The sequence below is a fragment of the Vicugna pacos genome, chromosome 18, assembly GCF_048564905.1.
Source record: "Vicugna pacos chromosome 18, VicPac4, whole genome shotgun sequence".
NCBI lineage: Eukaryota > Metazoa > Chordata > Mammalia > Artiodactyla > Camelidae > Vicugna > Vicugna pacos.
The window spans coordinates 18,820,444-18,832,713 of record NC_133004.1 but is presented as its reverse complement, the minus strand read 5'-3'; the positions used below and the strand labels follow the sequence as shown (position 1 = coordinate 18,832,713).

The 12,270-nt window shown below is 38.5% G+C and overlaps 1 protein-coding gene across 7 annotated transcripts in view; it reads left to right on the top strand.

Annotated features, from left to right (window-relative positions):
- The window catches only part of LUC7L (LUC7 like), a 37,772-nt gene that overhangs the window by 13,777 nt on the left and 11,725 nt on the right, over nucleotides 1–12,270 (top strand). For all 7 annotated transcript variants that reach the window (XM_072942271.1, XM_072942269.1, XM_072942272.1 and 4 more), the window contains 2 exons: nucleotides 1,504–1,602; nucleotides 11,576–11,686. In XM_072942271.1, the coding sequence (XP_072798372.1) occupies nucleotides 1,507–1,602; nucleotides 11,576–11,686 (207 nt within the window). In that variant the 5' untranslated portion in view covers nucleotides 1,504–1,506. The remainder of the gene's footprint in view (nucleotides 1–1,503; nucleotides 1,603–11,575; nucleotides 11,687–12,270) is intronic.

The following is a 12,270-nucleotide window of genomic DNA, read 5'->3' as shown; positions in this document are numbered from 1 at the left end:
AACCAACCCACTGATCATGAGCCTATGAATGCCCATTGAGGGAAGAATGGGAAAAACAAAGAACAAAAGCATGTAGGAAGCTATATATTTCCAAAGAATTATGTTTGGTACTTAAAAGAGTGAATGAAGCAAAAGTTGTCAGCTTTACAGGGATGGCAATTCTAGTTGCAGCTTTGGTTTCTAGAACCTCTGTTTCCCTCCTTTTGGATCCCCCATGTAACCAGCATACGAAAGGTCCACATGACTTCAAGTAAGCATAAATGAAGGAGAAAAGATCTCTTAACATTTACATGTAGAAGTCGACCTTGGTCAAAATGAAGATAAGCTCTACACAGGCAGCTTGCTCTGTCACTAGTGATATGGAAGGAAATTTTGTTAGTGAACATGGCAGTCACCTGTGAGATTAGGGCCTAACAGTCAGGCACTACGATCCTCTCTAATTTGCCCAAAATGTTAAGGATTTTATAACACATGAATTTTTTTTTTTAAATCTTGTTTTGAACACACTTGTAATTTGAGTTTAAAGGAGTTCCTGGGCTCCCTCATTCTTTGTGCTTGTGTCCAACAGCTTGGACTTCTGAGGTGTCTTCTCATTGGGCTGTTGGGTTTTGTTAACTTGTACTCTGAGGCTTGATAACATCATCCTCAGCATACAAACTTTTCTATTGCCGTTTAGAGGCCAGGGTGTGTGTGGGGTGCCTGTATAGGTTCCTGTACTCAGATAAGAAGTATGCCTTGGTGTGTAATTGTTCTACATATGCTCACAACACGTAATGAGCACATCAGGCTAATCTTACTGATAACTAATTTGTTTTAGTAAAAGAGCTTTTTGTTTTATCACATGGGGCAACCAAGTGGTCCAATTCTGTGTCCCCAGTTATGTGTCCAGAGTCATTTACCAGGTTAGGAGAATGTTTGGAGGATTTATTTGACTCTGAATCAGCCTGTTCTGCTTTATTTCCTTTGGTGTACAAAGAGCTTCACAAAGCCAGGCACTAGATTGTACTGTGATTGTGAAAACCTGATTTCTGTCTGTTCTTTCCTTCTTCTTGTCTCTGAACCATAGGCATTGAGCATCTTTAGTAGTCAAGATTGCAAGGAGTGTGTAGAAACTTGTTGCTATCCGTGGTACTCTTATTTCCTGGCCCTTTCCTTCCACTTTCCCCACTTCCTTTTTCACTGAATAGACATTTATTATGTGGCTGATGTGAATATAAAACTGCCAAAAAGTAATTAATGTGGTTTTCATTAGTAGTCTAATTATCTCAGGTTCTAAAAGAGATAATAAATCATTGCACCTAAATGCGTCAGTTCTGAGTGTCATATAAACATGGTGGTAAAAGTAAAATAAGGCTTCTCAGCCATATTCTGTTAACTTTCTTATTATAGTTTAGACTTTAAAATATATATATATATATTTTGAATGACAGCTAAAACACCAGGTCATGTGGTTTCTACAAGTGTGTAGATGTTCATGTGTAAATTTTTGTTTCTCTCTTACAGCGCATGGATTTAGGAGAATGTACCAAAATCCACGACTTGGCCCTCCGAGCAGATTATGAGATTGCAAGTAAAGAAAGAGACCTGTTTTTTGAATTGGATGTAAGTTTCATTTGATGTTAATTATTCTCTGCTGCGGAGAGCCAAATATTGAACTAACAGGAGTAATGTTAACATACGTAAGTTATGAAGCAAAATAATGTAATAGGTACTTGTTACTCTGCCACTCTCTAGCTGGTATTTTGTATCTGTGTGTCTACCATCCCAACTCCAGTCTCTATTTTGTACGTATCATTTTCATTAAAAATATTTTTTATTACATATTTTATGATTCCTCGGACATTATGTTTAGTCTTGCTTTTGAGTCTTATGTTTTATAGTGTAGGTAAACTATTTTTTCCTTCAGTGTTATGTTCCTGTTTACCTATTTGGTTGGGTATGTTTTATTTGTTTTCACTGCTGCTTGAGTATTTTGTATTCATAGGCAATTGGGTTGATTCTAGTTTTAATGCTATTATGAACAATATTATAAATGTTCTTAACTATCTTCTTGGTGCACATGTTCAAAGAATTTATCTAGGGGATGTTCCTAGGAGAGTAGTTGTTGGCTTGGATAAGATGCACATGTTCATCTTTGCAAGATAATTTTGTAATGTTGCCTTTTTCTCTTTTCTCCCTATTGTTTGATAAAGTGTACCCCCAGTAGCAGTGTACACATCCTCACCAACACTTGGAATTACCAGACTGTTAGTTTTGCAATTTCATGGTTATAAAGTGGCATTTTATAACTTATTTTTCATTATTACGTCCCAAAGAAGCATTTTCTAGAGCTTTTTTCCTAATTCGTTCCCTTCCCCTCCATGAAGTTTTAATAGCACTGATACCTAGCATATCAGTTTATGTACTGTGATTTTTTTCTGGGCCACAAACCATTGTAATATCTAAGATTTTTTTCACTCTTTAAGACCAGTTTTCATCCCTGCCTCAAGAATGTGTGAGTTACAGTAACTCCATTTTAAGTTTTCTTTTCCTGCACCCTCTATCCCTAGTATGATCAGAGGTCAGCAGAGGGGTTTGATGCTATTCAGCTTCCTGAGTAAAGACTAGAAGGGGACTAAGCTTGGTGTGAGGGAGTCAGAGAAAAACAAAACCCAAGAAAAGGCTTTTTTTTAACCTCTCAGAGGACATTCTAGAGGATACTGTTGTAGCTGGAGTAAATTCTATTTAAATCAGTAATCTTAAAAAGTATTTAAAATTAACTTCTGTTTCCAGTACATTCTTCAACCTCAGTGTTGAATCTTTGAATTAACTAAAAATGCCTTTAGCAACAAACAGTACAATAGTAGATGGGGTTTGGAAATGGAAGTTTTCTATATTGAGAGTTTTAATTCTTCAATAATCTGAAAATGCTTATGGAAATAGGAATATCAGGTTTCAGAAACTCTGATAGATACACAGCCATATAGGTTAAAATCTCAATTTTAGTAATGTAGTTTTTTGGATCACAAATCTTAGCATTTCTACTAAATCATAATGTCAGGGCACTTTTTAAATGGTCTGGTTGATTTAATGCTAGAAAATAGATGAATAGAAGAAATTGAGGCTGCAGAAGGAGACTGAAACATAAATGGTAATTTAGTATTTTATGAAGGGCATGTGTTCAGTCAGTGTGGAGAAGATGGGTTTTTCATTGAACAGTATTAGAAACTATAGATTAGCCAGTTGGGGAAAAACCAAGTTGGATTCCCAAAAGAGAATTTTGTTTTGTCATCTTGAGATGTTATGAAGTCTGAAACTATAAGGGAAAGATGGATACATTTTTCTATATAAAAACTTAAAATATTAGTGTGTCAAAAATTCCCGTACCTAAAATAAGACAAAAATGGGGACAAAATATTTGCAGCCAGTATGATGAAGAGTAGGTTCTCTTTATATGTAGTTCATCATGATTGAAAAGAGCTATACCAATAGGTCAGTGGAAAATGGGCAAAGGACATTTTCTTGTGGGCTTCTAATCCTGTGGCAGTTACTCATCCTCACTCAGAACTCAAGAGATGCAGAGTTAAGAAATCCTTATAAACCTCCTGGATAATTGAACATCTGAAGATGTGAAAGCACATCCCAGCAGTGCTGGTTCTGAAAGTGTATTGGACCAATACATTTGCCTATGTACAAAGACATAAAGAAAGCCAGACCCAGCTAGACTTCCTCGGTAAGGTACTGGCTAACTCATTGTTCTTCTTTGCAACGGAATGATGTAGAGCTGAGGGAAGAGAACTGAGGTAGTTCAGTGTGTGCTGATGTGGAGTTATCTCCAAGAGAGACCAAGTGGAAGAGCAAGTGTGATATGAAGGCTTCCATAGTGTGATTTTTAAAAAGGAAGTGTGTTTTACATTTGTTTTAAAGCTTAGATGTACAGAGTAGTTTTAGAAGAAGCCGGGAGACTGAACACTCTTATCTTAGTTTGAGGGCTAGCGTGGGTCAAGAGACCTTTTTGTACTGTGCAAATTTACCACGTACAGGAATTACTTTTCAGTAAAAAGACACCCCTCCCGTATCTCCTTAAAAATCATTTTTGATTTTACAGATGGCTCCTTTTGAAATGTTTGATAACTAGTGCTGTAAACGTGTGAAGGAGGTCCTCCTGTCCTGAAGAAAGTAGGGTCACCTGGAGCAGCCATGTTTGTAGGAGGGTGATCTGTCAGGGTGCTGTCAGCATGTCACATGCACATGTGTATGCACTTGTTTCAGAACTCTGGTGCTGGGAATGTGTCTTAGGCATGTGTGCAAATGAGGACACAGAAAAGATGCTCATTAAAAAAAGAAAAGAAAGAAGATGCTCATTGCAGCTTTTTTTAAGTGAGAAGAGGAGGGTATAGTGGAGCTGTTTATTAATGGGGGCTACTTACACTAATTGTAATCCTGTCGTACAGTGAATGATGTTTTGTGGAGCTCTAAGCAGATACTGCTGGGTGTTACAGAGGGAGATTTTTACCTTAAAAAGTTTTTTTTAAATAATGGCTTTAAGACATAATTCACAAGTCATAAAATTTATCCTTCCTTTAAATTTTTTATACGTGTGTATCAGTAATGTTTCAATGTGCATGGATTACTTTAATAATTAAAAGCAAATGTGGCCTGACTTTAAAATGCCAGGCTGAAATAACTATTTTCTTAGTTATGCAGAATAAACTTAGAAGGAAAAATAAAGTCCTTACTCAGAATGTAGATTTGTTAAAAGAAATTGATGCAAATGAATTTTTAAATCTTTTTGGTAGGTAATACATGGTTACTGTTACAGATTCCAGGTGAAAATTCTCCCCTTTCCATATGACTGGCCATCTGGTACCTCTCTATGGAGGTCACTTGTATCTTTCAAAGATAGTCCACTCAGGATGAACATACATATTTATCACATTTATTGTGATTTTTCTTGTCAAAATGGCAATTTTGATAAACCAGAACACTTCAGAAGCTTTTTGGCTAGAAGTGGTGAGTGGGCTGACTCTTGCTATTGCTGGCCTGTTGCTGCCTCCTGTTGACCTGCTGTTGGCTCTAGGCTCCTAGCCTACCACGTAGCCCATGAACTGTTCAGTTCCCAAGCTGGGACTAGTAGCTCCCGTGTTGAGCTTGATTTCTGGAGTTACTACAGTGGAGTCATCACTATTGGAAGATGTACACATGTTTCACTTTTACAAATTGTGAACCATCACTAATCCATGATTTGTTCTGATTTTTCTTAGTAACTTATATTTGTGTATCTCACCAAGTATTTTAGAAAATAGTAGAATCTTTTCACTGTTGGTAATAAATCTGTGAGGTGGTCCAACCATTTATCTCCAAAGTCTCTGAAAGTGCAGTAAGATTGATGTTATTTGCCAGAATTAATGGAAGCTGCACCAAATGACACTGGGAGAGGATCATTCTGTTTAATGGGTCAGTCAGGTATTTACGAGCTGTTTTTATCCAGGTTATATTAGCTGACAAAAACGTGTAACATTTACTTTATTTTAATATTGAAAAAAAATTTAATTAAATATATTAAATATAACAGGCATTTGAATTAAATGATCTTTATCTTCTTTATCATCTTTACATCTTTATCATCTATCATGTTTACAAGGGGTGTTTTAAGAGCATATTGTAGTCAGATCAACATGAAAGCTTTGCACACTAGATGCCTTTCATCAAAAAACTTAAAACAAGTTTTTAGTGGATTTATTAATTCTTGATGCATTAGTTTAAAAGAAAATTCTGTCTATACAGAAGGTAACATAACTATTAAAACTTGTTTTATTTCTTGGTTAGTTCCTGAACTGACCTTAGGTGACATTTGACTTGTTCAGTACATGTTTCATAAGAGCTCATCAGCCCTTTATACAATTTTAAAATACTTACAGACTTTGAATCTCCTCTAAGCAATTTGTAAGAAATTGTCCTAGAAGAATATCTGCCTGTGTATGAGAACACTTAAGGTGTTTATTGTGTTGTTTTGAATTAGTGAAAAGTGAAAAATGCAAGTATGTATTTATTGGAATGGTTATAGTTGTGTTAAGACAGTGAAATAAATACTGCACAGCTGTAGATCATAGAAGATGTGTGCATTGGTGTAATAATGAAAAAAAACTTGAAAATCTGTCCTAAGTGAAATTAAAGTTATGTGCTTGTATATGCATTTTAATACAGTTTAAAAAGGTATATACTAAGCTCTTAACTGATTATTTTTTAGGGGAGGAGAAAGAATTGCATTTTCTAAGTTATATAAAAGTTTAAGGTTTGGTCAGATTGCTAATATAGTAGGCAGAGATAAAAGTTTAAAGGTATTTCTACCTTGTAACTTATTTCTACAAATTGCTATCCTAAGGACCCTTGAACAGCCCGAGTTTGAACTGTGTTAGTCCACTTGTGGATTTTTTCAATAAATGCATAGTATAGTACTACACAATCCACCACTAATCCCCTCATTGTTCAAACACGGGCAAATATTGGTACACAGATGTTTGTAGTAGCGTTGTTTATAAGACTGAACAGTTGGATGTAACAAAAACTCTCAATGATGGAGCAAATTATGATAAACTCAAATGGTAGACTGTGCTCTTGAGACTAACGTTTGTGAAACCCGTTCAGTGACTTAAAATTCCTTGTGATGTCATGAGCAAGACAAAACTGTATATTCTGGGGATTTCAGCTCTGAGCTTTCTTGTGTATTCTCACTGAACGGGTGTGACTGAATCAGAATTCATAGACTATCATGGAAAACCCCTGAAGCCCCGCCTTTTATTGCCTCTCCCATTCCCTGGAGGCAGTCCCTTAACCATTGCTTTAAAATGGAAGGAAGCAACAACGTGCTGCTTAAGTGACTAGTTTTTAACAAACTGCTTGAAAGCGGTTGGGAGCCTGTGCCAAAGCCAGTCTGAGACTCTGCTGGCAAAAAGGTAGGGAGTCATTCTCATAGAACTTTTTTAACAGTTTAAAGCTGTGATTAAATATAATATTTTTCCTATTAAAAAAAATAGACTAAGGAAAATTGATTTACCAGGTTTTTGTGTTATTTTACTTTTTACATGAGAATCTCAAACATCAAGAGTAGATGTTAACGGTATAATGAATCTCCGCATGCCCATCACTCAGCTTCAGTAATGATCAGCTCATGGACAAGTATGTTTCATCTTTGTTCCCACTTCTCTCACAAATCTCAAAACAAACCTCACACATCCTATCATTTCATCTGCAGATAGTTCAGTATTGCCATTGGCTTTTGAAGTTCTCTTTACACTGCATCAAAGAACTGGTGTTTTATTTGGTTTTGACAGAATCTACTTATTAGCGTGTTTTTTAAAATGTGTTGAGGAAAAATTTAAAAATGCAGAAATAAACATTAATAGAATGAGATCTCTGGGTTTCATCTCCCAGTTTTCAATGATTGTTCAAATGAAGTCTTGTTTCATTTTTACCCTGTCTTTCCTCACTGGATTGTTTACGGTAGTTCCTAGACATACAGTTTTACTAGCAAGTACTGCACATCGTATAGCTAGATGGTAAGAACTTCATTAAAAATAATCATAACTTTAAAAATAATTTAACATCATCTAATGGCCATCAAATTTCCCAGATTGTCTCAAAAAGGGTTTTTTTAATAGTCATTTGAGTCGGGATCTAAAAGAAGAGCCACACATTAGCCTGCTTTTGTAAGCCTTTTTAAGTCTATTTGTTCGAAGAAATTAACTTTTAAGTCTTTCACATCTGGATTTTGCTGATTGTTTCCGTATGATGCAGTCTTTTTTTTTTTTTTTTAACATTTTCCCCTTATCTTTGAAATGTCCTATAGCCGGTGAATTATGTCTGGAGCTCGATGGTCAAGATTCATCAGATTCAGTTTGTTCTTGTTTGACAGAATAGTGCCGAGGCTGAGCCGGGCACTTGCTGTTGCATCCCCTTGGGCAGCACAACAGTCAGTGGGCCTGGGTGTACTGGCAGCCTGACCCAGTGATTGTACAGGCCCCCTCCAGCCTTTGGCCTCATGCTTTAGGCAGCAGTTGAGGATTATGTCCTAGATCATTTATGTCACTAGGGTTGCCACTTCTCATCAATTTAAAAACATGTAAAACATTCACATGATTCAAAGTTTTAAGGGATATGAAAGGTATGTTGTGAAGCTTCTACTGCTCCATTCTTCAGCCACCTGTTTGGCCCCACAGGTAACCAGTTCACCTTTCTTGTATTACCTTTCGAGACTGTGTGGATACCTGAGGGGAGATGTATCTCTACCTCTTTTTTTTTTTTAAACACAAATAGTAATCTATTGTACACATGTTCTACATCTGCTCCCTTCTCTTTTTTTGTTTAAACTTTTCAGTATATCTTTGAGATTATTTTCTGCTGTTTATTTTACTTCATCCTTTTTGTGGCTACATAGTATTCCAAAGGATGGTTATCAGTTTTATATGACTGGTGCCCTGTTGATGGTTATGGTGCTGCATTACACATTACCACATTGTGAGTGTATCTGGGAGGGATCCCTTGAAGAGGGACATTTGGCTCAGGAGGGATGTGCTTTTGTCATTTTGGTAGATAGTGTCGTGGTGGTCTCCAGAGGGGTGAATACTCCCACCAGCGATGTGTGAGAGTTCCCATTTTCATGTCTTCACTAATAGAGTGAGTTACCAAACTTTTGGTTTTTGCCAGTCAGAGAGGTATTTCTTTGTAGGCCTGACAGGATTGTCATAAAGGTGTTTCTTTACGTAGGTGTTCTCTGCCTAGACCCTCAGCTTGCACTGATGACTGGGACCTCTGGCACTTTTCCACTCAGGATCCACCCAAAACAGGTTATCTGGGAAAAGGTAGCTCCTGATCCTTACCAGTGGCTCCTTGTAGTCCAGCTAAGCCTCGGCCTGACAAGGGCCAGGCCTTGATTTCTTGAAGTGTTATACCCAGGAATTCCCTAGGAGAAGGTGCATAGTATCTGCTATTAGGTCATCTTTATAAATTTCTCAATTCTCATTTCAACATTTCAAATTTCTCAACTTGGACACAGGCAAACAGCACTATTAATTCATTAATTTAGAGCAGCATGTTTCTTTGACAGGTTTCCAGACCAACACCATTTCAGCTAATTTCCAAACTGTCTTTGATATACAAATGAGGCCAGTTCTGATTATACCTAGTCTGTCTTGCAGGTGTGCAGTGTGATAGTTGTGTTTTATCAGTCAGTTCTTACCCTGGTTAGAGTTCCTGAGTGACTCTGGGCAAGTTATTTTTGTACTTTCCTATTCACCTATAAACTGGGTTGGCGATAATTGCCTCAGAACTGAGAATTAAGTGTAGGGATTTTGGAGTCAAACCACAAGGATCCTTGCATCCTAACGCCATTGCTCAGGAGTTTGGATACTATGCCTCCATTTCTTCATCTGGGAAATGGGTACCTTGAGGGTCCCTGTGCAGCTGTGTTGAGGCTGTATTGTTTCTGTGACTGTTCGGTTGACAACATAGGCTGGTCTCAGGCTTAGTGATTGCCGGCCAGGGTCATTGCTGCCAGGCAGGCAGAGTCAGGGACAGCACCTTCATGGTGCTGTGTGTGGAGGGACAGCCTCCAGCAGCAGTAAGACCTGTGTGCCTGCCATGTGCCAGTCCTGTCCTCAGGTACCCTGAGTGGTTTGTGTTTTATCACACTACCCCTGAGTTACAGAGTGGATTGGATTACTTCTCGTAAGTGGTGGATTATGATTAGGACTTAGTTTTTAGGCTCCAGTACTTTTTTTTAAACCTGCTCTTTGGTTTAGGAACCAATCTGAAATTGAGAAGCACATTGAAGAGAGGGAGGAGCAGTGAAACAGAGCCAAGAAGGTGGCAGATATCTCTGCCCTCTACCTGTTATATGTTGTGAAGTTTACTGTCTGATTTTTAGCTTATTAGGTGATCTGAGTCCATAGCCAGTTTGTATCTGCTTAAGATGCAAGTGGTTGCACTGGCAGAATTGCTAGATGTCTGTTCCCCACTCAGCCCTTGTTGAGTGGATCCCTGGCTCTGTCTTGGGTGTGAGATCACTTTTCTTCTGTAGACAACAGAGGAATTCTGCACCGAAGTCTCAGCACCTGTGCATAAGTGACTCTGGGTTATCTCAGGCGGATCTATTAGGAGCTATTGTCCTAGTTGAGCACATGTGGGGCGTGACTTGAGTCAGCTCACTGGATCTCTGATCCTGGTGAGTCCTTCCCTACCTGTCAGCAGAGCTCAACTCTATGTATTTTCTGGAAATGCAGTGCATGCAGGCAAACAAATGCCAGTAATTTACTATATTGCTTATTTGACTTTAACACAGTGAAATGTTTATCGAGGTTATTGGGGTGACCAACGACAGGAAAGAGGTCCTCAATTCCAAATGCGTGGAGTGAAATGTGGGAGTTGGCCTTGGTGGATGAGGATGCTTTAGCCTTTCTCCAGCATCCTGGGGACATGGCACCATCACAGAGCCTCTTCTCTGTTGTGACCTACTCCCATGTATGCATTCATTTGAAGAGAGTATTTGAGATTTCTGGACAAAATAACCCTCAGTGTCCCTACTGTCAGGTCACACTAATCCTTGTGGAGTGCTTTCTTATCAGCTGACCTGCTTTTTCCTGACCATATTTGGGGGGAGGGACATAGATTATCACCACTTGGTGTGTTGGCCTAACTTTCATCTGCCTTATTATCATTTTCACTCAGAACTTTCTTTTCGCTATTTTTTGGTGGTAGATCACACTGTCTAACCCTGTCATCCACTGCTAAACTCACTTGCTGTGTATTTAATTGACGCTGACATTAGCAGGCTGACTCACTGGTGTAACTTAGGAGGTGCCTGACAGTTGGAAAAGTGATGGCCTATTTGTATGTTTATCTGAAGTTATACTGGGGCCTTTGACTAGTTTGGGCAAACTAACTGCCTGGCGTTTGTCAACACTTATTAATTAGTATTTTATTGTTTTCCACCAACTCTTTTCAGAGTGTCTTTTCCTTTATCTCTTTGGGTAAGTAGTAACCAGTTTTCCCGCTACTTTAGATGGTAGGCAATAACTAAACGTGTTCACAGCTCTCAGTAACATTTGTTCTATTGTTTTGTTTTGAGGTGGAAGGGGGAACTCTACCCTCAGAACATGAGGGAATAATATTTACGTGGCTCACAAAGACCAGTGAGTACATCATCTGCATCTCCCACAACTCACCAGGAGAGGGCCTCTAACATTAGTCTCAGTCTAGCCTTTTCTGTCCCTCAGAGAACACTGTTAGTTATGGCCAAGTGTTTTAATTTTCCTCACAGATTTCTTGGAAATGTTATTGAGGGATGGGGGTTCTTTTGAAAATTTTGGAAATAAATAAATCAGTTGAGAAGACCTTGCTTCTGAACGATCATTTGGTTTTACAAAGCCCCTTGATTTAATGTGATTGTGGACATGTTAGCTGTAGTGTAGTTTAAGATCTTCCCACTGAACCCGCAGGCTTTAAGAAATCAACCCAGGAGTGTATTTCCTATCGAACAGATGAGTTCTGGGGTCGTCTGTATGTCATTGATTGTAGCTCTCTGCTTCCCCTGAACCAGGCGATGGATCACTTGGAGTCCTTTATCGCTGAGTGTGATCGGAGAACTGAGCTTGCCAAGAAGCGGCTGGCAGAGACGCAGGAGGAAATCAGTGCAGAAGTTTCTGCAAAGGTATGCTTGGGATGCCTTCGCCTCAAGTTGTTGATGTAAATCACCGTCTTGTGAAAACTGGGCTGCCATCTAGCTAGCAGCTCACTGTCAGCAATGGTTGTGCATCTTTAGGGTGGATGGTACTTAGAGCCTTGGCTGTTCTTCTAAGGAGGGAAGGCCATCACCAAGTTCTCACCCCAAGGGGCTGTAGCCTCTGTCCCTCCCGACACCGTTCATGTTTTTTGAAGTTTGTTTTTTTAATGTTCCTCCATAATAGGAAATGGGAGAAAGTTAGTAGGGAAATGGTTAAACTATGGTGCATCCATATCATGGAAGAAGAAAGTAGATCTGTTTAGAATTGACCTGTGTCGTCTGAGTTACTCTTGTTGCCTCTTCAGCAGAACTCTCTTCAGTGTTTTTTTTCCTTTCAGTTTTATAAAAGCATTTCTTAGGAAATAGGCAGTTGCTAACTGGACCAAAGATGCTGTTTTATTTCTGACAGCAAATCCCAATAATTAGGCATTTTGCTTACAGTGTAAGTGTATGAATTTAAATGCACGCATTTTATTACCCTTACCTGGAAGAATGATCTGTAATAGAAGACA